The sequence below is a fragment of the Simochromis diagramma genome, unplaced genomic scaffold (assembly GCF_900408965.1).
Source record: "Simochromis diagramma unplaced genomic scaffold, fSimDia1.1 OVJJ01000387.1, whole genome shotgun sequence".
Lineage (NCBI taxonomy): Eukaryota > Metazoa > Chordata > Actinopteri > Cichliformes > Cichlidae > Simochromis > Simochromis diagramma.
Window position 1 is genome coordinate 5,957,374 of NW_024387152.1, and position 27,128 is coordinate 5,984,501.

A 27,128-nucleotide genomic window follows, 5' to 3' on the forward strand; every position below is an offset into this window, starting at 1 on the left:
ATGGGAGTGACTCTCGTGAATACTGTTGTGTGGGATTGCATTTGTGTGTGCACATCAGACCAAATAAGCTCCCGCCATAGGTTAAAACCCAGGCCAGCAAATACCCTTGGCCCTTTGGCCTTTGACCTCAGCCTCCCAGCAGACAACAACAGATGAGCAGAGGTTTCTGTGGGACTTATACCTTGCTTATTAGAGCTTTCCCAGGCTTTGTACTACAGCCTGCTGAAGCACATTAATGAATGTATTTTCAACCAAAAATGTAAAGATCTACAGTTTTTCCCCAGGCCTCAGTGTCTCAGTATGCTGGATTTCATCCATTTTTTAAATGTCGTCTTGTAAACTTTTAGTGACTGTAATCAAACCCTCCCCAAACTGCAGACCTGATGGGGAATCATTTAGTTTAGTGTGCACATTAATGCTTCAGCTATAACTCACCTCAGTGTCTGTGCATAAAATGAAAAAGATTGTTACAGCAGGAAACCTGGGGAGCAGGAAAATATTAAAAAGTTTTGTTTCCACCTTTATGAAACATCTCTTCTCAGGAGCGTTCAATTCTGTTGAGCAAATGCCATCTAATGTTACCACTTTGCATTTAACTCTGCTGGCATGACCCAAATCTTCCAAACCTACCACTTATGTAACTTCGCTCTTCTCTATGTGACCTGCTTCTCTGGCATGTCTACACCGACACAAACACACATTCACAAAAGCAGGAAGCTTCCCGCCTATGGCCAGAATATCTTCTGGGGCCTTTACCTTGCACTTTACCATATCTAGTCACACACCCACACATGCAGACAGGCTTTTTATCCTGTTAAGCATCTTTCTTTGATCATTTATCTCTTTCTACGGCTGATCCACACACATGCACAGCCTTATATCCCTCTCCTCTCTCCACCCGAAAGCATGTTTCCAAAACCTGACTTTTTGTCACACATCACATTATATCACATTGCATTTTGTCAAAAAGTCATCCATGCCTGTCAAGCCCGCCTTATATAACTACCCTCGTCAAGTCCAGGATGCTGCAGCCTACATTAGGCAGCAGCAACATCCATTAACCACATGTACACATAAACAGTAATTACAACATTATATACTGTGCACATGCAAACATCCACAAGTCTCTGTCATTATCTAATAATAGTGTGAAAGCCGTAAACTGCATATAAAACATGGATGTAGCCACATGACGTCAAACAGCCAACAAAATAATCAGTATAGAGTATTATGCAATGGTCTGAGGAGATCCGTCATTTCTTTATGCTTTCATAACAGGCAACTTTTAAATTGTATCATTAGACACTTTGTTGCTAGAAGCCTGTTGCGAAAATACATGATCTGTTCCAATTTCTTTAGCTGAATATATGAAATAGATAACACAGTTTTACAGACATAAAATAGTATTTCTGCGCCAGCAAAGGATTTCCGAAGAGGTGCTGTCTAAAAAGTTGGCATATCTGAGCATGGTGTGCAGTGCGTTGTTAAAAGAATTGAGGAAAGTGAAGAAAAGAAGAAGAAGTAGTAGGTCTCAAAAAAAAAAAAGCCTGTCCGAGCAGATCGACACTATCTGAAAGTCATGCCCTTACAAAATTGGGGAAAAAAATACAGCAAAGACCTGAGAAATCCATCTGGAACTTCAGCTGATCCATCTACTGTTCATAGAAACCAAATTAAAGAAATGGTCTCAGTGGAAGGATGGCTGTCAAGAAGCCGTTCTAAAGGAAGGGAATCAGGAAGGGAATCAGGAAGGGAATCAGGGAGAACAGGCAGTCCATTTCTTGTATGCCAAATTATACAAGAAATGGACTTAAAATGGGAAATTATTGGTTTAAATCTTTGTCAGTGTGCACGCCTCCCAGTGTCTACTTCATTTATCTCCCTGACTATTCTATTTTCTTGAAAAACGTTTGCCTGTGAGATCCGAGTTGAAGAAAAAATATGGTCAAATATCAAATACTGATTTTCATGCTCGTTGGAGTTGTACAAACTCAGTTGACTTATATATTGTATATCTATGTATGCTTGCACATGTTTTGCTACATTAGTTTCCCCATTTTCCTAGTAAAATATAAAGAAATGAGGGGTGGTTTAAGTTGTGGCTTTTCACTGTACGGCGCCTATAAATCTGGACCGGCAGAATTGCCAGGAAGCACTATATGAAAAAGAAGAACAATAAAATAAAGACACTGAGGCACACTTTTGGGTTAGCATATTTACTGTAGACAAAAAAAATATTCCAGTCAAGTTCCATCACCTCTGTACTTTAAGAAGCGCAACCTCATAAATTTTTCCATGGGAATTGTTAGTCTTTGCAGTGAAGGAATCAAAAGAAAGAAAGTCTGTCATTTTTAAACACTCCCCAAACGCTGGTTTGGACTGACTCTTCCAGTGATGACAGGTGATCCTGGAAGAAGCAACAAAAACCTGCAAGTAAAAATCTTTTTAGAGGCTTTTTTTTTTTTTTTAAATGTGGAGGCAGTAAGAATCGTTAAGAAAAGTCTGTAATTGGTTTGTGTAGCAAATTACTGATATTTTTAATTAGTTATTTCCAGAAGGCGAGAAAAACAAAACACATTTTCTTTAATAATATGTGTGTACATTTCATTTTAACATTTGTTTCAAAATTTCCTATCATCTTATTCTAATTATCTAGTTCCAGAGATCAATCGATATATGATTTTTAATACTGATAATGACATTTGCTGATTTAAAGAAATTGGCCTATTGTCCGATATATCGGCCAATCATTTTGTTTTCTAAACAGACAATTGAAGCATGTGTGAATTTCCCTAACATGTTATGTGTTTTTTTATTTATCTTCTCTTATACATTCTACTTGACTTTTCTGTTACCAAAAAGGAAATTGCCCTCTGCTGGACTATGCAACACTCATATAATTGGAGTGGAGGGTGTTTCTCCCGTCCCTTCTTTGCTCTTTGAATTTTCATTTATTGCACAGATACCAGTAGATTAATAGATCGATCCTTAAATGGCTAATATTGGACAATAATGTCGGCCAGCTGAACAAACTTTCCGTGCTCTGTCTCGTTCTATCGGATTTTTTTTCTCCAAATTTCCTCACAGCTTTAGAAACACCTCACAAAGCTTTCTCCATCACAACATGAAACGCATTACATGCTGATTGTGAGCACCTGTGTGAAGGCAGATGCTTTGCATGCATTCAGGTATAGACACAATGCCAGTCTGGCGTGTTTGGAAGGTTTAACCAAAACCAATAGAGATCAGTATTGTTTGTCTTGCACTGTGATCTGCTTGCATTGATTAAAATTAGTCTGGAGCAGATTACTGTGGATGGAAAGAGGATTTTTAACTTTTAAGTAATGAGTTATAAAGCCCGGGCGCCTGCTGACTTCTTCATAATTCAGGGAGAAAGGCTAGTCTCTCTCTATATGCATATATTGTGTGGACAAGTAACTAAATCGTGGAGCCATATTGCATCTTGTGCATTCAACTTAATCAAAACTGTAGCCTGTACTCTCCAAGCGACTTCAGGGCTCCGTAGTAATTAGATAATTATTAAGTAACTCTCGTGTAGTTTGGATGGCAGAATTGTGCATTATAATATACTCACAGTAACTGGTAAGTTATGGAAAACATCCACAGACATACTTATTATGCCTTTAGTTGGTCTGGACTGCTGCTTATGGAGAGAGCAAACACTGATTTACTGTGTTTACAGACATTTTTTTTTTCTTCCGTTGAAATGGAGGTTGTCGATGTTGTGTATATAATTTTGTTCATGCCAAAGGTATGGGACTCAACCAGTAGTCTTATTCAGCGCCTGCATTTCACACAAACACGCAGGCACACACTCGCACGCTCTGTGATCCTTCAGCTACTGGGCGGGAATGGCATGGCCTCAGCCTGGTCAAAAAAAAGCTAATTAATCAGGCAGGGCAAGGAATGTGTGGGAGGAAGATACAGCAGTGACTCTCATTATCTTACTTCACAGCGCTGCTAATCAGTTCATCTATTGCTAATGATTATTCAGTGAAAGATTACTTTTTATTTCTTTAGCATTTATGAAAGCAGGCTTTCACGTGTACTATGTATTCACAAATGACACACAAACAAGCAGGCACAGAATGAAGGACGGTTTTCCTCTGTGTGTTGTTACACCGAGGAAGAGACGCACAAACACACACAGCATCTTTATGTCCTTGTAGCGAGCTATGTGGAGAAATCATATTTAGGTTTTTTTTGTTATTCTTTCTTTTATCCAGGATCCCGTCAGGGAAAAGAAACAGAATTTGTTTTATGTATCATTCGCCCTTTTGCATACGTGTGTGTGTGTGTGTGTGTGTGTGTGTGTGTGTGTGTGTGTGTGTGTGTGTGCACGCGCGCGTGCGTGCATGGAGTTCATAACAGCCTATTAAATGTTTGAAATGAAATCTTCATACTATTCGATAAAGAAAAATTACCATACAGTGATGAAAAGGCTGATAAAATGAAGAAAGTAAAGAGTAAAACATATTGAGAAGTAAATAAAAGTTAGGGGAATTCATTCACTTGAAGTTAAACGAACCAGGACGAACCTTGCTAGGGGTTTGATGAGGTAAGTTTGGGTTTTCGATGTTGGAAAGGTGGTTCATTTACCTTGTTGCATCGCCACGGTAACTTCTGAATACCTTACCTGCTCTGGAGCTGATTAAGTTTGCGATCAACACATACTAACTCAGTGCCTCTCGACTTTTCCTGGAAAGCATCATCACCATTCCTGGAAGAGCTCGCGGACGTCGACGCACCAAAGTTTTCTCCCTAACGAGCTCAGCCATCTGCCGTGACAGGTTAGGGGTGAGAGGGAGACAGGACAAAAGAGACGCTGTGGAAGGGAAACAGAGATTAATAATAACTCATGGTTAAATGCAGAGTGGTGTATGAATGCATAGAGTGTGAAAAAAGGTGAGTGAAGAAGAAACTTTGCTAAGAGCAACATGGGAAGACCCCAGCAGCCTAGGCTTACGCTAGCGTAACTAAGGGAGGGTTCAGGGTCACCTGATCTGGCTCGAACTATGAAAAACAACATTTTTAAGCCTAATCTTAAAACTAAAGAGGGTGTCTGTAAAGATGTTTAAATATTTTTAAATAGGCTTTATTAATATAGCGCTTTTCCCGTCTTTGTGACCACAGCAAGGAAAGTGCATATATAAATTCATATAGCATTTTTTTTATCACTATACTGCTGCACAGACCTTTCCTATTATGCTCATATCACCTCTCAGACATTGTTGCTTTGTTACAGTGCTGGCATTCTTGTACTTGTGTGTTTAACCTCCTATATAATGCATTGCTTTTTGCTTTGTGAAGCATACCATTGTTCTTCCAGTAGCTCTGTCTTAGACCATATTTGTGTTATATGCTGAAAATAACCAATATATACATGTACACTGTATATGAGCAATGCGGAGGGAAATGCATTACAAATGAGCTCATTAGAGTACTCTGGTTACTTTGTTGTCCAATCAGCCTCAAAAACTGTTACTTTTTCATATTAGCTATTTGTAACTGTTGCACCATATTTCCTATGTTTCTTTTGTTTCTACCTCCCAACAGCATGCACAGGTGCATTTGTACTAGTGTTCAGTATTCATTCTTAACTTGTGACATTGTTCCACTGAGACACAAGTGTAAGAGAAATGAAGATGTATCCCTGCCCGATAATGAATGTTTGTCAGCTGCGGCTTTACATCAAATATGTAGAAGCACACCTGCAAGTCAAGCACAGCTCAACAAGACTGGTGGGGGAGCCCACTGAGGAGGAGGAGTGCTGCACCAAAGGCTAGTTAGCTCAGCAAAGTTCAGCTAAGGCTGGAGCTCAATCTGCTCACTCTACCACCTGAGCCACCAACATTACCTAACACTGAATATGAACTATTATATAATGTAATATAACTTTAATATAATGTCCATATCCAAATGATAGTTTGAATCATATAAAGATTAAATACTGACCTGCTGGTTGTTACCTTTACCATTTAACCTCAAATATATTTTGTTTAATGCCGCTAAGCAAATGTCTCATCACTGTGAGTGCTGACAGCATACAGAAGTTAAGATTACGCCATAAGCACCACGTTGGTTTTGTATCACCGCTTAGAAGGTCATGTAGTCTAGTTTTATACACTATTTTTTTAATTCAGTTAAAAAATATATTTTGCTCATCTGTAATTACTGGGCACTCTAGAAAATAAGCAAAGCTTAGAGGATCACCACTCTCACTCCTTTCCTTTCACTCTTCTCTCACATACAATCAGCACAGACACAAAAGAAAGAAGGGCATGAAATTAATTAAGCAATACAGTATAGTGCAAGTTTGCAAGCTTCAAACAGCACTGTACATGTCAGTCTTTAAATTCAGCATTTGGCTCATTTTATTCTATCTATTCTATCCTAATCCAACTGTATCCTCGCATGCTGATTGGTTTGGGCTACGGGCTGTTTTTGTTGATATGTGGATCATAACGCGCACATGGAAGAAAACTCCCGTGCTCCAAACCATCTGAAAAATATTACAGTAAATTCTCCATTTACTGAAAGGGGCCGACTTATCATTATTCCACACTGGAAGATTTTTTTAGTTAGCTAAATGACAGGAACAAATCCAGGGCTGTACAAAGGTTTTAAAAGCCACAGTGCGACCATGCGGGCCCAGCAACGGACACACATGCCCCAAAAGTGAAATTTGCCAGAGTGTACAAAGTCTGAAATAGATGGGGTTGTGCAGACATAGCAAGTAGTGCACAGATGTTCCAAAAATTGCTTGAGTCATAAAATATAGTGTGTGAATAAACAAATAACAGGTAGAGGTTAGCAAAGTTAGATGGGCTAGCTCCTGAAGTGACGGGACTCTGTGTTAATGATCTACCGCCACCAACTGCAGGAAAGTTTTTGGAACAGATGGTTACCGTAGTGTGGTAGCTGGTGGCAGTCCTCCTTGCCTTTTTTCATCTCCCGACTGCCACATATTTCCTTGATGGACGGCCACAAGCAGCCAGTGACCCGCTAAGCAGAGAAGCCAAAACCTGCTCGAGCATTTCTTCTTCAGCAGAGATCGAGGGGAGGCAGAGGTGGACTAGGCTGTAATGGTATACTGGAGACAGAAAGCGAGAGAGAGAGAGAAGGTGTTTTTCTTTTTCTGTAAGAGAAACAAAGCTGCTGCTGAGCAGTACGAACCCGAGAGAAGGAGACGAGAAATTCCTCCCATCCCTCTGTCTTCTCTCCTCCTCCTCCCCAGTGGTATTAATTAGCAGTAGCAGATGAGTGGAGAACGGGAGCCTGCAGGGAGAACAGGTTCATGTCAGGTTAGCATAAGCTGTTGTGCCCCCCCCCGTTTCTCTCACTCTCTCTCTTTCTTTTCCTTTTCCTACCCTCACAACACACACACACACACACACAAATACACACATAAACAATAGGGATTGTTATAAATTTAAGAAATATGATCTTCTCGTCTTTATGGCTAAAACCGAACGTGTACAAAAATGTGAGTTTTCATTAAGCCCAGCTTAAACTCCTCCTCCTCCCTCCAGTTTTACTCTGAACACAGCCTCTTGACATATTCAAAAAAACAAATCCAACCCTGTAGCACATCAAACGCACAACCACTGACATTATCACCCACCTCACGGTCATGGCGAATCATTGCCCTAGCATCCCTCTGTCTCGCTCCCTATCTTCACTGAAATGCGCTCCAGCCTCCTGTTTTCAATCATCAGTTTCAGGAGCGTCTGGTACGCTTCGGCTTTAATCAATGGAGTCGTCTGCATCTGCACCGCAGCAGCCCGCATTTCACTCTTGTCTAACCGTGACCCGTAGTGTCTGTTTTTATTCGACACGGTACGGAGTAGAAAGCAGAGGACTCCTTTTGAAGGCCTTCGCTAATGTCGAACCCGAGGTTCTGGAGCCAGACCCGAGTGAAACCCAAGCTAAAGATAGTAAGACCAGATTCTAATCTGAGTGAAGAAAAACTTGTACTTTGGAAGGAGATGAAGGACATGGCAAGGTCCCATAATGGTTTTGCATTGGTTTCCAACAGTCTTGACAAAGGCTGGAAAAAGATAAAAGCTTCTGTTGCAGTGGACACTAATGAATAAGGCTGGCTGATAAATGGTGTTTCATCCTTAATGCAAAGCCAACATACAGCAGATATTTCACTAAAGATGCTGCATAACGCAGCAGACATTTATCCTTGTTCAATAAGAGCATGTTTAAAAAGCATATGTTTTATTTCTCTGTTTATCTATCTGTGCATATTGATGCGTCTTCGTGTGGGTATATGTAAAAGAAAAAGAAAGAAAAATAATAGGAACCGTGGAGCAAATCTGTAACCGTCATTACTATTAATGTTATCACACAATTCAGACTTTTCTCATATTCTCCAGTCCTTACTGTAGAATGAAAGCAGATTCAGAAAGTAACTGTAATATAGTCAGCATATTACAGTTTGCTTATTTGAAGAAAACGTGTAAAAGTGATGCCACTTTGTTACTACTTCATAATATTCTCTTCTTTTTCTCTTCTTTTCTTCCTTTTTTTCTCTCCCTCTGCAGAATTCTATACGACACAACTTGTCCTTGAACAAGTGTTTTCTCAAAGTGCCTCGGTCCAAAGACGACCCTGGAAAAGTAAGTATTTTCTCAACCTTATTGTGCGACTTAAAAAAAAGAAAGCTGGGCGGCGCACGGCGAAAATGTCGAGTGGGTTTCAGCAGGCTTTGCGAGTACGTGGCGACTTTTGACGTGTTTAGTAGCACTCGTGCCACATGTGTGAACACACTTGTGCTTAAGTGCTCACTTGCTCTGCTTCTTTGTCACACACACACAGTGTCTGCGGTTAAAAGCAATTTGTAACTCCATAACCGGCTGTGCTGAATGCCTAATGCTGCTTTCTCTGTTTTCTGTGGCTCCTACGATATTGATTCTGCCAAGTAATAATGTGGTACAGGGAGTAATGAATAATAAGTATATGTAGGTACTCTCCCTCAGATGCAAGGCCTTCCATGCATCTGTTATGCTTTATTAGAACTGCTTCTCTCTGTATCTCGCAGACACAATCAGAGGAAGCTTTAGATATGTTTCACTCCTGCTGCTGCTGCTGTGGTTAGGAAGCAGCGTTGCCACGGCCACTTCAGCAACTCCAGTTTGATAACAACAATTTGTCAAGTGCTTGGTTGTGCTGAGATCGAAGGACATGCTCAGATGGGGAAAGTGTATAATTGCAGCTGATCACTGAACCCTGTCCTTATGCCATATTTTTAATACAAGCTCAAACTCGTCACAAGGTTAATGTTAGAGGCGATCCGCCACTTTTACACAAAACTGACGAGCCAAACTTTTCAATGAGCTCTTAAAAACTCTGCTCGTTTTGTTTAGGGGGGTACGGTTGAGGTGGGGTTGGGGGAGCGGAGAGTTTCTCCCGGCTGCGGGGATTTTGGAGCCATTGAAAAATGAATTAGGGGGAAGAAGGTTTAAATAATTCAAACAAAATCCTTGGGCTTGAGTGGAGGCCTATAGTCTGCAAAGACACAAAGAGAGGGCCCCCCCGATTAGCCTGACTTGGACCTGACCAGCACCTTAATTCACACCGTGGATCGAAGTGGTCGATACCTCGGCGTAGTGGTGGTGGGGTGGGAGGTCAGCTGTGTGCGCGTGTGTGTGTGGAGAAGCTGAATGTACATGCTCTGTTTGAAGCCACAGAGAGAGAGGAGAAGCTAAATCATGCATGTGCTAACGTTAATTGGCTGTGTACTGTTCAGTGATGTGGGACTGAGAGACAGGGGGAGGAGAAGAGGAAAGAATATGAGAGGTGGGGGGGAGATAGATGTTGAGAGTTGAGCTGTGTGCATGTGTGGCCTAGATGAACCTCCTGAATTCAGTCTGCAGCTTTGGACCTCCTTGGGAGGGAAGAGGCAAAATGAAAGGCTGGAAAAAAAAATTATACCGGAAGGAAATCTAGGAGCTAAAAGCAATTGATTTCCTCCTCTCTTATTGTATCTGTTTATTTTGGAGACTGCTGTGTTTTAACATTATGTATCAAAAGGATTTCGGTGGATTTTCTGGGGAAAGGATGCAGAAACGTGCACCACTGGAGAACTAAACCTAGAGAAAACTAATTTGATACTGGAAGAATAAAAGATAAGTTGATGCTTTTGGATACTGTGGATGCGGCCATCTCACAGCACTTACTTTCTATTTAGTGACACTTACTGCCAGCCTTATTTTGTAGAAGTAATAAAGAAGAAGCAACTAATAGATTCAGAGAAATAGATCCTGATTTATCTTGTAAGACATTGTGTTTTTGAAATCTAACATAATCTAAAACAGTTTGGGGAAAAAAAAATAGGTGTAAATAGTGGCGAGTGGATCATATTTAATCCATGAGTTTTTGAGACTTCTCTATCATCAGTGTGATGTTTTATTAAGACTAACCCCCTTAAATGTTTTGTTTGTAAGATTAACTGTGAGCAGTAAATTTCAGTTTAAAAAAATTATAATTTTCTTGAAAATATTTCATGGTTTAGACTTTACAGAGTTAATTATCAGAACAATATAAAGATTTCAAATTCACAATAAAATATCTTGGCCTGCAGCAGCAGTTCAAATGTTTTTGAGCCAAAATCTTTGAGAAAATTAAAACTGGAGTTCACTTTGGTTTGAACATCAAACACTTGTTGGCTAGGTTGTTAGTCTAAAGCAGGGGGACTCCAGGCCTCAGGAGCCGGTGTCCTGCAGGATTTAAATGTGTCCTTGATCCAACACAGCTGATTTAAATGGCTAAATTACCTGCTCAACATGTCTTGAAGTTCTCCAGAGGCCTGGTAATGAACCAGTCATTTGATTCAGGTGTGTTGACCCAAGGTGATATCTAAAGCCTGCAGGACACTGGCCCTCGAGGCCTGGGGTTCTAAAAAGTTGCTTAAACAATAAAAAGTGTATTAACCAGTCATATTTACCAAGATTTAAAACAGATTTTGTAGCCACATCTGTGAAATTGTAGGTATTTTTCAATATTTGGCTTATTGATGGAGGGGTTTGCTCTATGATCAGTAATTCAGCATAATTAGGTAGAGCTGTTTGATATGACGATATATATCGGATAACAATATAAAAACGTCTCTTTCATTTTACGCTATCGTTTGTTTCGTGGTGTCGCAAAATAAGCTGTTTAGGGCAATATTTTTTCATTGTTTTGATGGTCACTGTAGTGGCTATATTAATTTCTTTAAGTTCTCTCTTTCTCTTATGTTTTATATAACCACACTACGGACGGACAAGCGCCTGTTTTTATGCATTGTGGTTAGCAACAACGACGGTAACAGCATCGCGTGTCCGCTTGTTTATGTTCCACATAAACCTTTCACAATAAAGCTCAATATCCTGTTGAGACTTTTCAAAATAAACTGAATCACGTGAAAGAGCAGATTATTTACGGATGAGAAGTAAAAAAGAGCCGCCAGGTGCTAAAAAATAAACCTTAGACTCCAACATTAGAACAGGCTTTTCCCCGCAGCACGCCGTGTAATAAATACTCACAAAGAAAACGGCGGCCTTTACAACTTATGTCTAAAAATGTATAGTTTCATGCATCGGTTAAAACACTCGACTCCAGGTACATGACGCCCAGCTGGAAACACTTCCCGCATGACGAGCTGCCCGAGATTCACAGAATTTACAGAAAATGTTACATTTTTGTGATTTATATCGTTATCGGATGATAGAATTCTTATATTGGGATATGAGATTTTGGTCATATCGCACAGCCCTATAATTAGGGCTATATTTGTTGCTGCTTGTACTGACTACATAACTTATGATGGGATGTTTATGTATAAATTAATCACTAATGTTATTTACTCTTTAAGCCGGATTCTCAGCTATCCCATTCTGTTTTATAAGCATGTAGAATATAGCATTAATATAATACTTTTGGCCACTAGTATATGATCAAAAGCATTGGTCCGCATCTCTTAATCCTTCAGTTGAAGAGGTTTCACTTTCTTTGCCACTGGTGCATAAAATCAAGCACCTAGCCATGTAGTCTGCATTTAAAAGCCTTTGTGAATGAAGAATGCTGTTCTAAAAAAGCTCACAGAATTCAAGTGTGGTACTGTGATAGCTACCACCATTGCAAGAAGTCAGTTTCAATTGACTGCCTCCTAGATATTCTACCACTAACTGTAACTGGTGTTGAAGAATTTAGGAACTACAGGAAGTGGCAGACCATGTAAGGTTACAGAGTGCTGCCAATCCATTCTATTTATATAGCACAAAATCATAACAACAGCAGCCTGAAGGTGCTTTATATTGTATAAGGTAAAGACTCTTTACTAATCCAAAGAAAACCCCAATAATTAGATGACCCCTTATGACAGGGGTGTCCAACTCCAGGCCTCAAGGGCCGGTGTCCTGCAGGTTTTACATATCACCCTGGGTCAACACACCTGAATCAAATGATTAGTCCATTGAAGGGTGATCGTGGCTCAAGAGTTGGGAGTTCGCCTTGTAATCGGAAGGTTGCCGGTTCGGTCATTGTGTCCTTGGGCAAGACACTTCACCCATTGCCTACTGGTGGTGGTCAAAGGCGCCAGTGTCCAGCAGCCTCGCCTCTGTCAGTGCGCCCCAGGGTGGCTGTGGCTACAATGCCAGCTTGCCATCACCAGTGTGTGAATGTGTGTGTGTGGTAATTTAGCCATTTAAATCAGCTGTGTTGGATCAAGGACACATCTAAAACCTGGATGTGTCCTTGATCCAACACAGCTTGGACACCCCTGCCTTATGAGCAAGCACTTTGGCAACAGTGGGAAGGGAAAACTCACCGAAAAAACCCCAACTCAGGGAGGGGCATTCAAGACAAAGTTTGAAGCTTTGGACAAATCTACAAAGCAACCAAACCACTGGAGAAAAACACACCAAAAAAAACCTTCCATCAAATACGTTTCTAATGTTTGTTTTACTGATGTTAATATTCAGGGTTCCTACTGGGCCATAGACACCAATCCTAAAGAAGACACGGTACCCAGCAGGCCAAAGAAGAGACCACGCTCTGGAGAACGAGTAAGTACACAAGTAATTTGTATAATCCTGTTTTACCCACAAAAGGCTGATGGGGTATTGTTGTCACTCCGCCAGACAGATGGGTGGGTGGTCGGCGTGCAGCTTTGTAAATGTAATACTTTGAGAATGAGGTGACAGAATTTGGAAATTGATGATGCTTTAGGTGCATCTGCTAAAGGTCTCAGTGACATCTAGATCAAGATCAGAAATAAAGTTTTCTGAAAATCTTGTGAAGACAATAAATCGCTAAAGATTTTTCAAATCATACCATAGGTGCATCTACTAGGAGGCTGAGGGAACAGCTGGATGCCAGTGTTTCTGTTGTTGTTGTTTCGCTTGTTGTTTTAAAAGTCGTACCAAATGACTTCTCTAAGGATTTATTTCATTCCATATTCTCAAACCTGTGACCCCTTTAAGGTGCTAATATCAAAGTTAGACATCATCAGAGGAGAAGGAAAATGGGATTTTGCTGATGATTCGAGCATTGTTGTAAAATGTCTGAAAAGAGAATTATATGAACAGGAAAAACAAGGCATTTGAAAAAGCTTCCCAATACAAATGAGGTGCTACAGAAATGTGTGAACAGGTTTGCAGTCTTTCTCCTGTTCCCATGTTATAATGATGCATGGACAGACTAGCAGTCCAATAATGTACCTTTAAACCTCCCCTGAAAGATGAGTGTAAGAGCCCTCAGCGGTACTAGTAGCTCTGTGAGAATTGACGTCTCTTTAGCTTGTTAGGAAGCTAACATTAGCTTATTTGCATAAAAAAGCATGTCAGTGTTGGCTGTCAGGTATCGTGTGGACCACGTGATAGGAGATTACCAAATGTCAAATACAGCCATATTGTGCCAGACCATCAAGTTCTACTTCAGACATTTCTCTCAAAACCACATCTCACTCAAAGGCCAGGGGATCATCGCAGGCAGCAGGCTTCAACATCTGGTGACCATAAATCACTGCACAGTACCTCAGAGACCAAAAGATGTGGATTATCTTGTCATCGCTTGCTTTACCTCCTCCTAAATGCAGCCCAAAGTATCTTTTTACCCTTCAAGTCAATTTTCTTCTTTCTGCTGCTCATAACTACAGTGATTGTGCGCTGTGCTCGAACGCCTCGTGTCTACTCACAGATGGAGGGCTGAAGCTGCTGAGTGGACACGGTGTAACACCTTGTCTACACAAGAGGCACAGCATGAGCAGCATATTCGATGCCGCAGCAATGTAGGAAAAAACACACTTTCTTTTGTGTAATTATTACATTTTAAAGCCACAAAGTACCAAACTTTATCCGCTTTTTGTTTTGTTTTTTTCCTCTGTGGGTTATTCTTGCTGTGCACTGCTCGATTGTTATTGACGAACTTATTACTGCGCTCTAGCGCAGGAGAATGCCCGATCACCGGTGAGCGTGCCTTCTTTGTAACAGAACCAGAGCCTATGGTTGCAATTAAACAACTTTTTGATATTCATCCTCATATTCATCCAGGTTAATCCCACAGGCTTTGGGGTTAGCAATTTTCAAGATGCCATAAAAGCAGCAGGAACAAGCTACCAGATAGATGTGAGAATACAGAAGCAGGAATGAAAATTGGTTTTGGGAAATTGATTGACAGCAGCTGAGGCTATAAATATATGTAACCCTGCATCAACTTGGCAGAATGCGGCTGGTGTGCAGTCATTAACCTGGGGATGTGAATACAAAAGCAGTGCGGAGTGAGCTCCATCGTGTATTTCAAGTCTGCTTTCACCACTGTCTGCCATCATCTCTCTGTTTTTTGTTTTTTTCCTGACTCTGACTACAGTATGGCGTGCATTTCGATGTCTGTTTTCTTAGCGGCTGATTAGCACGCTCATAAACTAGTGTCGGCGGTTAATGGCCAAAATTTTAATACGGTTCAGATTCAGTATTCAGCACATTAAACAGATTGAATTCCTCTCTGATTATTACCTCAGCGGCTTAAATGAACTGTGCTCCCCTGGCAAAGGGATGCGTACTAAAACTGCTGCCGTATGACACAAAGACTTGTAGTCAGTCACAAACGAATACAAAATAAAACATTTAAATGGCTTCAGTTCAGTGATATGAGATCTGGTGACATGCAATATCATTACTAGGCTCTGGATAACATGGCATTACTTCTCCCCGAAGCCAGAATGAGGCCACCAATTAGTGTAATCAGTTGGTGTAGTGGACCAAGCAGAAGATCTCCCAAAGTCTATTTCACAGGGGTGAGGTGTACCTCCAGTGTGCAGGTATATATTGTATTAAGCAGATGATCCTCTGAATGTTGCATTAAAGAAAATACGGCGTCTTTTATCACGATCATCCGCCTCCCTTTCTCATCCAGCCAGTCTCTGACTGTTGGCGCATCTTGATCATTATCTTTCGCTTCGTCCGTCTGCATTTCTGCTTTAGCCATCTTCCTCTCTGGGGAACTCTGACAGGCGCAGCGCGACAAAGTGCACAATCACTGTAAGGTGTCGCTCATTGGAGAGAGAATCGAGGCAAAAGAGACGGAAAGGGTTGGGGAGGTACAAGAGAGGGGAAGAGCAGAAAGGAAGCGTGAAAGGAAGGTTGCGGAAAGCAGGAAAAAGACATCAAGGTAGCGAGAAGAAACAGTCAAGTTTAAGGGAAGGGAAAAGAGGTAAGAGGAGTAAGTGGGAGAGGAGGGAGGAGGGAAAGTGTTCTAGGCTTGTGTTCCAGTTAATTACCACAGAAGGCCCCGGGGCTGCCGTTAGACATATTTTCTTCACCAACGATTTTTTTTTTTTTATTACAAACATTAATTAATTCAGAGCCTTGTCATCTCGTCTTACATGGATGGGCCCTTTGACCCCTTTTCTTACGCCTCACTTGCACTGCTGGCAGACACACTGTGGGCTGTCACATGGGCTAAGGAGAAACAGGGAGGTTTTAAGTGCTAAGATTTATGGCGGCATTACCATCTGAAAAAAAGAAAAAGAAAGAAAGGTGGGCTAAATACATCTTGTGTGTTAACTGGGATTTTGTTGCACCTCGGTTACACAGTCAAATATTTTAAGTTGGCAGGAAGGGCTAAACGTCAACCGCATAAATGCATTGTATAAATGTGTAGACAGGCAAGTGTACAGGTAGTTTAGTACCTGTGTCTCCAGTGCCCTTAAGCATAATCACTCTCTTTCATTTCTGGTAGATGCTTCTCTGTTTGCCTGTCTGTCTGTCTGCCCGTCTGTCACCACTCAATTATCTCCCTGCCTATTCTTCTATTCTGCTCTTCCTCCACAAGCCTTCCTCCTGCCTCTCTTCACCTCTCTCTTGTCTTCTTTTTAAGTGCCTCCACCAGGGAACCGACAACCCGTTTAGCTGGGAGTTTATCATAAATTAAAGATTGCATTGTTACCAACCAATCCTCTTACTGTAAGCAGTTTGGGAAGGCAGGCAAGCTGTCTTGAACCCTGAAAGGAGTCAGACAAGGAGAAAAAAACATCTTCCCCGGGTTTCTTTTTTTGTTGTTGTTGTTGTTTTTTCTCTCTCTCTCTCTCTCTCTCTCTCCTTTTTTTTCTTCTTCATTTGGCAGGCATCAATTTAGCCCCTCATCGATCTTTGAATAGTTCCTCACGTCCTCACACTCAGTTAACCCTACTTTAGCGCTTTGTGAGGACAGCAGCAGAAAATGAACTGCTGCTGAATGCATTATAGGTACGTGAATAATGCATGAGGATGGCTTGATTCATCTTATCAAGTGCAAGTGATGTGTCCACTTTCCAGGCTGTTTAAGTGTCCCGCAATTTAAATGAAGCGCGCCTCGACTAGTTCACACAGTGTGAGCCTGGGGCGTGATGGTGATTCAGGAGGCTCAGTGAAGAATCATGAACTTGCAGCACACTTAGATTTCTCATAACCTTTGTCACATTTCATTTCCGTCCTCGTTTTCAAACTCCTCTGGACATTTTCAATCAGCGGAGAGCATCCACGAATGATTTCTGCATAATAACTAGAAGGCGAGACTCTACTGTTTAAAAAAATATTAGTGCACCCCCTTTATACTAATATTTAACCACACTAAACTCTATATGAAAATAAAAAAAATGCTATTTACTGCTTAAATCTAGTGACGGCAACAGGAAAAAACACTATAACCTTTTAGCATGTTGCAATTTAAGTGGTCTGAATTGAAGTTAGCCAGTCACAAGTCCCATCATGCTATCACAGGTGAGTAAAGTAAGATAAGGATTCACCACATTAGTGTCTCTTCCAGCCAGAACAGTTACTGTGTTCACATTATGATTGAAGTAAGTACTCTTAGGGCTACGTGCACACTAATGCATTTTCGCTTGAAAACGCATCATTTTCTCTCCGTTTTGGCCTCCCGTCCACACTGAGACGGCGTTTTCGCTGATGGAAAACGCAGCGTTTTGAAAACGATCTTGAAAATGCGTACATTTGGAAATGGTGCTTTCGCGCCGCAGTGTGGACTGCAAAAATGCCAACTTTCTAAAACGATGACGCATGTTAGTCATATGATGCAGTCATGTGACCAGTTAAACTAAGATAGCGGAGGGCATTATACAAACAATTGTTTTGTTTGCTCTCAGTTTGGACAGCCCTATTAAAGATTAATATCAGTCTGTACATGCTCCAGATAGCTTTTCTTCAAATTCTTTAACTCTCACTCGCTTTTGCAACTTTGTACTTTTGTGTTACTGGCAGCATCAACTCCACCTCATTGTTAGTCCATTTAAAAAACTCGGTGCTTTTCCTCAACCCTTTGCCGCGACGTTTCAAAGAGCCGGAAAGTAAATAAACAGCAGACAGAAATGAGGCAGGTCGAATCTTCTTGCGTTTCACACATGCGCAGTGCTGGAACGTAAGCGTTTTCGGCCGTTTCCCCAACGAAAACGCCGTTTTCAAATCCATCCGGGCTAGTGTGGACGTAGCCTTACTTACACGTTTAATCAAGATGTAAGTAAGAGTAATCTTTAATAAGGCAAAAACAGAGTTTGTACAATTGTACAGTTTTGTATGACCACCTTTATTCTTCAACACAGTCTAAAGTCTCTTAGACAAGCTTTCTTATAGTTTCTTTAAGTAGTCTTCAGGAATAATTGAAGACTAGATAAGATCCCCAACACCACTGGCTGAAAGGCAAACCTGAATCTTGACAGAGCCTCCACAGTGCTTTACAGGTGACTCTTTTACCCGTTGTACCTGTCTGCTGACCTCCTTCTATTTGGATCCATCACCTGTTGTCATCAGTTTCCCTTCTTTAACCCTCAAAAACCTAACCTGTTGCTGGGATCAGACTGGTATTCTGCAATGTTTTTTCAACATCTGTATCTCCCGTAACTCCTGAACTATTTGCTCAATTGAAAGAATTCCAGCATTTCCTAAAAGCAGCATTTTTCATTGATATTAGAGTCATTACGGTAATCACAGGCACGATGTCGCAGCAGCCCAGCGAAGACGAAGATTGGTTGAGAAAGGAGAGAGACGCTAATATCACTGAAAAAGCATAGAGTTGCTGCTTTCAGATGAACAGCTTTATATCCAGTTTCCTCAGTTTTGTAATTGCACGACATACCATGCCAAGATTTCAGCTAATAGCTCTTTGGGAATCACCTTGTTGGTGAAAAAAATATTATTTTATGCCTTTTTTGTGTTTAAGTGATTCATTGGTCAATGAGTGAAAAAGCAGCCAGTGGCCAAAGAAAGAAACTTTGAAATACCTTCAGAAAGCTTAGAGAACTGTTGTTTAAGACCACTTTAAAAAAATGACAAAAAGCTCAAAGCCTTTGCTCAGTACTGTACCTGCCACAACACAGTGTAACGTGTGGTGAACCTGAAAGGGGTACAACCGGCATCTTTAGTGTTAAAGAATGCTTCACATATCTCCACCTTAAAAAGTTGCTTTCCTCCTGCAGTTTTCCATCCTCTTATAACCCCCTTTCAAAAGATGAGCACAGGCTAGAGATAAGCCAGGGCTGACTTTTGGCTTCATAGGGAATTCAAACCCATTGCACCAACGCTGGACGTTTTTCTGTTTTTTGTTTTTTTTTTTTTGCTCTTAAGACTACTTACCTTTTCTGGTCAGAAAATGCACGATTAGCCAAAGTCTCTTGTGGGTGCAAGATTTTCTAAAGCTTAATAAAGAGTATTTGCAGAAATTCCCTTCACTTACAATGCTGCAAGGTTGATGTAGCTTTCTTTTTTTTGCCCAGTGACACCAAAAACATGTTGCCCACCACACCTTAAAATTCCCCAGCCAACCAACAAGGTTCACTGACATTGCTGCTTTTATTTTGTATTCCTAGCCTTTTATTCTATAGCACAATTATAATAGAATAGAATACGATGAATTAGGTGTATTCAAACTTTATGCAGGGGGATATCAGGCAATCAGTGATGTATTTGCTGCACAGTGGTTTTTATGTCTTGTAATAGTCACCACATTAAAGTCTTAAGGAAACATGAAAAGCAGGGTTTGCTACGTGACTACGTTTAGCCTGTTTCTTGTAAATATGATCAATCTCCCCAGAGTGTACTAAATCACTGATTTGAATCAGTTTACTGGGCTTATTGTGGAAGTTATAGCCAAATCAATAAAAACAGCTGGAATCTGGCCACAGATGAGAGGGAATCACTGTAGAATAAATGCAGAGACTTCAGAAAAGACATCATACGCATTACAGATTTTATAAAAAGGCCTTGTGAAGTTTGTGCAAGTTTACGCAGGTCAGTTTGTGCTCTTTCACTTTTAGTGCCTGAAGCCACTGTTTATCCTGCCTTTTTTCCTTCATTAGGAAGCATTATTAGTTCAGTCAGAAACGAGTATTCTAGGCAATTTCACAACAGACTTTTTGGCTTGTCATTGTAAGAAAAACCCCAAAACATTATTAATAAAATAATAATGTTTAGTTGCCTTCACGTGGGTCGTGTTATCAGGATACTGAACCCAAATCCGCACTTATGAACATTTTCTATGCCCAGATTTTTCTCACACTGTCTCCTGTTCCTGCAGGCATCGACCCCTTACAGCCTGGAGTCCGAGTCTCTGAGGATGGACTGCATCATGTCAGGAGGGGCATCTCCCACTCTGGCCATCAATGCTGTGACCAACAAGGTAGGGCACCAGCTGTTCATCAGCTGTTTCAATCCAAAACAGCGCAACAGCGCAGGCATACAAAGTTTATGTGACCGGACGCGTGGCTTCCATCCTCAGTTAGATACAGACAGAGGTTGGTTCGGCATTTGGCGACTCTCCTTTTAGAAAGAGCTTTTCTTCCATTTTGGCAAATTCAACAAATTCAAATAGGGATCCAGAGCCAGCAGAGCCAACATCATAACAAAGAAACAGCAAACAGTCAAAAAGAGAAGTAAAATCAGCGTGTCACTGTTCATTTTGACATGAGTTCATGAGGCTTGAGTTCTTTTGTTATAGCAATATCATCTACAACCTATTATCAGACATATCAGAATTGTTGTACAAGGTTACTGGATAACTGTGAGGTTGGAATTCATGCTGTGGTGGTGGAGGGGGCGTGGGTCAGAGGAGATTCATTAGCAGTAGGTTGGACTCTCTGGATTGGGATTCATTTAAATGCTGTTAGCTTCATTGACGATGACCTTATATGCTTCAGAAGCGACAGATGTTCCATTCAGAGCTTTAAAACACTGTAGTAAAAATCTTCAGAATGATCATCGTTCGTTGGCATTTATATGAATGAATATTGATTTCTTAGTTCTGTGCAATGATTAGTCATTTGTACTTGCTTGTGAGGAAAATGTGTCAAACTTTGTCACAACATATTTATAGTAAGACATAACTGCAGCAGAAGAAGTGTCTGTTTTTCTTTTTCGCCTCTTCTTTAGAGGCTGAGACGCCTTCGGAACAAGTCTTCACTTCTAGCAGAAAGCCTTACGCGACACAAACACACACACAAGCATTTAAACGCTAAACTGCGTGTGATCGTCTATGTGAGGGTCAGAGATCAAGCAGAGACAGGGACCTCTGACACCTATCTGATCTGACGCACACACCCACACAAACACAGTAATTATGCGCAGTGGGTGATCCTTTTCGTCCTGTCCCCAACCAAAGAGAAAATTTGTCCCGCAGCAGCTCGCATTACTCTGTTTGTTCTGGATGGGATGCGAAGGTCTGGACTTTGCAGCACGTTACAGTTTTCCATTCTGGACTTTTAACAGACCCTGACTCATACTTCCCAGAATTTGTCAATATGAGACACGAGGATGAGAATTTCTGCACTTTTTTTTTCGTATCAGCGTCGTAGCCAAGTACTCATGCAATTTTAATCATTATTATTATTATTATTATTATCTGGAATTCAGTCCTTTTTTGCTGTGAGACACGGCAAACAACAGAGTGCAGTGGATTAACTTGCCTACCTGAAAAAGTAGATACTGCAGATCCTTCACATTTTCCCACCATCATTCTTATAACAAAACCGTTAATAACGTTATTAATCAGTGCCGCAAAAGGTATTGCAGTTTTATTAGATAATCGCTAAGACAAAACAAGGACAGAGCTTCACAAGCAGCCAACTTGGTGCAGATCATCAAGCGATTATCGTTTGGCGTGTTTGGCGTGCCACTCGTGCAGCAGGTGGAGAAGCAAAAGGATTTTCATTTGATTTCTTTAAACGTGTCAGGTTGCACTCAATCCGCGCTACGCCAGGAAAGACTAAAACTTGAGTCGTCTCAGACATCAGTATACATTTTGAAACAATGATTCAGAGCACGGAGACCTTGATGATAATGATGCCGATGCCGGCATCAGTGACATCCGCCCACATCCGCACAGGTGGCGTCCTGCAGGCACAGCAGTGCGTCAGAGCTTCTTCTATAACACGTTTGCTCTCGCCGATGTTCTGTTTGCATTGGACAAAGCCTGCACTACTGAAGGAAGGCGTTCCTATAATTTGATACTGGGAATTTAGGATAGCGGGGGTCGAGGGGGTGGAGGAGGATCAGGATCAGATCATTGCACTGAGTTACTGTAATGTTTGCATAATGAAAAAACAAATCTTTTATGATCTGTCGTGATTAGTGTTTCGGTTCTTTTCTTCTGTGTAGATTTCAACCTAAAGCACCTCATTAAACCTAAAAAGAAATCCCTGTTCCTTTGCTTCCACAGTCAGGAGAATTAAACTTTCACCCAGTGCCGATATTACCAAAACTATTCAAACAGGAACAGTTCAGGATTAACACTTTAACCCACGACTCAATAGCACTTCTCTATCCTTTCTTTTTTGCCACTACAAGATGTTCTGCAGTGTAGAGCACTGCCCCAGAGAGCCTTTAATGTTGTCTCACCCGAAGGCTGTATTTTCGCATTTGTCTATACAATTAAATGTTGCCTGGAGGTAATGTTGGCGCTGCGCTTCACAAGTCCTGACAGTCAAATAAAACAAGAGAAACATGATTCAACGTAATCCTGAGGCATTGCTCTTGAACGCTTTGTGATCTGCTACAATAAGATATACAGCGTAGTTACTTCGAAGCGCAACTTGGTGTCTTTATCTAATCAGAATCAACAAGTTCAAGGTGGCAAAAAAAAAAAGCAAAATCACAAGCTTAGGGTCGGTGAGTCTATTTTTTTTCTTTCGTTTAACACAGCAAAAGGACAAATTTACATAGACCAGAACTAATATTTCCACATTTTCCTCATAACTTGTTCCATCAGTTAATGGTGCATGGGTAACTCCTTGAGTGGCGCGGCACTCACTTCAGTCTGGATATGAATTGGCGCGTGAACAAATATGAGGCAGTGTAACAAAATAGGCTACAAGGAACAATAAAGTCATGAATCACTGCCTTTGAAGGGGTTTATGTGGTGCGTTGGCTCAAATTGTTGGCCCCGTATAATAGCCTTTATTGTCATATTAACATCAACACTGTGTGTGTGTGTGTAGGTAGCGCTGTACAACCATGAGGCAGAAGGCAGCGAGAGTCCTGGGAGCCTGGGCGGCAGCCTTAGCAACAGCCTTTCAGAGCAAAGTTTGGCGTCCGTCAACCTCAACAACCGGAGCACCGCGGTCAGCAGTGGCAGCAACGTGCACGGATACACACCAGTAAGACCTTTGCTTTTGGTTGTTGTTGTTGTTTAGAGTGATCGCTTCTAGGTTTTATGTTTCTCGTGACAATTTTCCACTCAGAATTCAAGGACACTGCCACAGTGTCTGTTTTTTCATTCACAGCTGACAAATTTTAAACAAGCAGCATTAAAACTATTTTTACGTGTTCTGTGTCGTGTTTGGGTTTTTTTTCCCCTGGATTCACTCGAAATAATCTGGATGATTCAGACACCGGTCGAGACACCAGATCAGTACAGAAGGTGTCTGCTGCACCCTTAGCAGACTGAGGAGGTGGTAACCAGCTAACAACATGTACGCTGGATCTACAGTACACTGCTCACTCTCATTTTATGTTTGATGCTCAGATTTTGCAGCCAAATATGTTTTCTCTCATCTTTAGCAGAGCACATTCACTGTGCGTAGAAGCAAAGTAATGACACTTTCTTTGGTTTTTCAAACAATTAGGCCTAATTGTGGTCACCTATTAAAAAAAATCAAGGGGAAATGGATTATCTCTCTATTGTAGTGCTACTTTAACATGCATAGAAAGAATCAAATGGGCAACTTCAGTCATCGCTTCTTATGTGCAGAATTTATTTGTGCTCAGACAAGTGAAGCTGACCCAATCCAAAGAGACTTTTATCATTCCTTCCTTCCAGAGGTATGGAAATGCAATTCAGAGTGCAGATTGATTGAAAACTCAGTTGCTTGTTGTTGAACATTGCATTCATATGGACTGATTATTTAGCTCGTGAATTGAATTTTGTTTTGCCGCAGACTATCAATACTCTTTGCAGCCGCTCGCGCCCCTCAGGGCCGAACACCACAAAATAAATTTCAAACCTGTGGGAAATGCTTTGATAGCGGCTTGCTTCTGTCATCCAAAAATAAAACAAGAAGCAAGTTTATCTTGGTTGGTTTTGCTGTTTTCAGATGAGTGTGAGCCAGATGCTGTGTGTGTGTCTTTTGAAGATTATTTAATACTGCTGAACTTATGCTCTGAAAGCTCTTCACGTCAAACCTCTTTCGACTTCAGACATTTTTGTAAAGCGCCAACACGACAATCCTACATTCACACCCACTTAACGCTGTGATTGGCCAGCTGTGTGGAGGTGAGAAAGGAGCGAAGGACTACACTCTAGCTCTAGCTCTTTTTTTCCCCTGGTGGTTATGTAACTGCAGTACTGAGCAAAGAGTCTTGAGCCACCCCTCTCTTTATGTTTCGATTTTAAAAAAACAGTCTTTGTTGTAATTTTTTGAAGTGCTCTTGAGCAACAACTCTCTAGGCTTTCAGAGTTGTTTTTGGACATTGGCTGCTTTTTCACTCATTTCCAGTCCAGTCTTTGTCCCTGACCGTTTTCAGACACATTTGGGGGTTTTATGTTGTTGTTTTTTTTATTAAGCCACTTAACACTGAGCTACCATACCCCACTAACTCTATTATTTCAGCAGGTCCCACACACTGTATACAGAGGACACAGTGATGCAGTCCCATGTTGTCCGCTGTTAATGTTCCTACAAACTTGGATAATACAAAGTAGAGAAGGAACTCTGCACATAGCTGTTTCGCGCCATATTTTATCCTGACAGTTTGAACTATTCCTTGTGCCTAAAAACAAGGTCCTATTTAACTGAGTAGTCTTAAATAGTCCAACTTACATGATAATGAGCTGCTTGTTTATTAAAGAGGGACTACATTAGGAAACCAATATGTCAGAACATAAACTGACCCATGATGAGCTTTTGAGATTCAAAACAACATATTAATGGAGTGATTTTGGACCCGATTAGGAGTGACCTGATGTCTGAATAACTGAAGCAGCTCCCGTTAGTTTTCCTTTCAAATCAAGTCAAGTGGCTTTATTGTCATTCCAACTATGTGCAGTGGTACAGTACACAGTGAAGCGAGACAACGTTCCTCCACGGTGCTACATATAACATATAACAGACAATCAACACAGGACTGCATAAAGTGCAAGTGTGCAAAAATTTCAAAAATCTCCCCCCAAAAAAACCCCCAAACAGTGCAACACTAGGCAGAACAGAACACAGACACAAGACAGTGCAGACACAACAGTGCAATAGCAAAGTGCAACAATGACAGTGGGTTGTGCAAAAGACTGATTGTCTTTCACTACTAATGTATCTACAGGCTTAAAAGAAGTGATGCTCAAATGTTTTTGGTGTCCTCGTGACCTTTATAAGGTACACAAAAAGGGGCGGTTCACTTACACATTCTTGCTTTGCAGTCCACGAGGTTCCCTGCTGTGTCGACTGTCATTCATATTTTCACCTGTATATATTCTGGCTCCCAGTGGATAAACCTTTGTGAGCAAGTGTGCCTTTCTTTCTATTCAGTCCATTTCATTCTCCAAATCCTTGTAGTAATGTAGCTACAACATCGTTTTTCCCCCACTGCGATCACTAAAGTTCCTTTCGGTCAAATATAAATATGGGAACTAGACAGACCCGCATTGTGTTTGATGTATTTGTGATCGTTTTCGCGCCTGTGTCCCTCTAAACCAAATGTAATACAGTTTTAAAGGCCAGTCTCTGTTCAAAAACAAAATTACAGGAGGGCTGAAAAATCCCAACTCTTCATTATCTCTCCCTTGTAACAGCTGCTCACCTTTTTACCATCAATCACTTTTCCCTGCTCACCTCCCACCTGCATTAGCAAAGGTCAGTGCAATCTCATCTCGTTAACCTCTCATTTCTAGAGGCCATCTTTTGTTTTCTTCCTCCCTGCATCGGCTCCTCCACCTTTCGCCCTCCTCTTCCATCGTTTCAGACCTCATCTGCGGTCTAGTCCGGTGGGATCGGGTTTAGTTCTGACTCATTACCTGAAGCAGGTGATAGCCCCCTCCCCCCGCATCCCTTTGACTGACGGTGATTACTGGTGGCATTGCTGGCAGAGATCTCAGACACCGAGAGAGTTTATGGAAAGGCTGGCATTATTGGGGTGGAGGTAGATGTGTGGGAGATGTGTCGTCGTAAGTTGGCTTATATTGGCAGAGACACACTGATCACAGCAAATTGCTTGAGTTCTCCGGGTGGATGGTGAGGAAGATGACAGCTTGGATGAAATGAGGGTGGATGAAGACCGGCTGCATTCACAATATGCGGCAGATATGTGAAGCTTCGTATTTTGCTTTTGCTTTTATGTGAAAAGAAATGAGAGGCAGCAGCGATTCCATTTTAATTGTGTGAAATTGAATTTGGTATGATCATCACTGTGAATGGCTGAATTATTAAATGATTTCTGACAGTAATTTATATAAAAAAAAGTGTCCAGGGCTCGGCTGAAGTTTTAATTTAATTCATTTAAATTAAATCGTATTATTATTGAATTTTACTTTTCTGTCTGCCAATTGAAATTCAGGTGTGTTCACTTAGGTTCAGCCTGTAGAGACAAAAAAGCCAAGAGGTTTGTTTCTAATGCATTTTGACTTAAAGGGAGAGGTGCTCTCCACTTGACGCCTGTGCTAGGAAGCTGGATTTGGGATTATCCAGGTAACTTCAAGGTTAACCCTGGGTTTGCAGTATTACAGAGTCCGTTCACTTCTTAGCTCTACTTACTTGTTATTGTAGCCATGGTAACCTATCCTGCAGACCCGATCTAGGTTGTCGATCAGCAGGTATGAGATCACTGCTTACCAACCAATCAGTTATCTGGGAAATAGAATCACCATTTGTGGAAAAGTCCTTGGACTTTTGTGCATGCAGGGTCTAAAGTTTTTCATTTAGACTCTTGCTGTTTCCCCGATGAGCATTAGACTGTTCTATAGCCTATAATATATGATGCCAAAACAGGGCATCTGTTCATACATGTGGACCTTAGAGTCTAAACCTACATTATAATTATGTTTTTATATTGAATCTTTAGGCTGTTCTCAGACCCTTAGACAAAATTGAGGCTACAGCTGAAAGAATAACAACTAAATCTATCACACATGCATCTAATTCATCAGCTTCTCCC

At 41.1% G+C, this 27,128-nt stretch overlaps 1 protein-coding gene across 2 annotated transcripts in view; it reads left to right on the forward strand.

The window, feature by feature from the left end:
• LOC120743700 (forkhead box protein J3-like) overlaps positions 1–27,128 on the forward strand; it is a 68,374-nt gene that overhangs the window by 25,683 nt on the left and 15,563 nt on the right. For both annotated transcript variants that reach the window (XM_040047460.1, XM_040047461.1), the window contains 4 exons: positions 8,574–8,648; positions 12,993–13,076; positions 20,074–20,175; positions 22,988–23,146. In XM_040047460.1, coding sequence (XP_039903394.1) covers positions 8,574–8,648; positions 12,993–13,076; positions 20,074–20,175; positions 22,988–23,146 — 420 coding nt within the window. The remainder of the gene's footprint in view (positions 1–8,573; positions 8,649–12,992; positions 13,077–20,073; positions 20,176–22,987; positions 23,147–27,128) is intronic.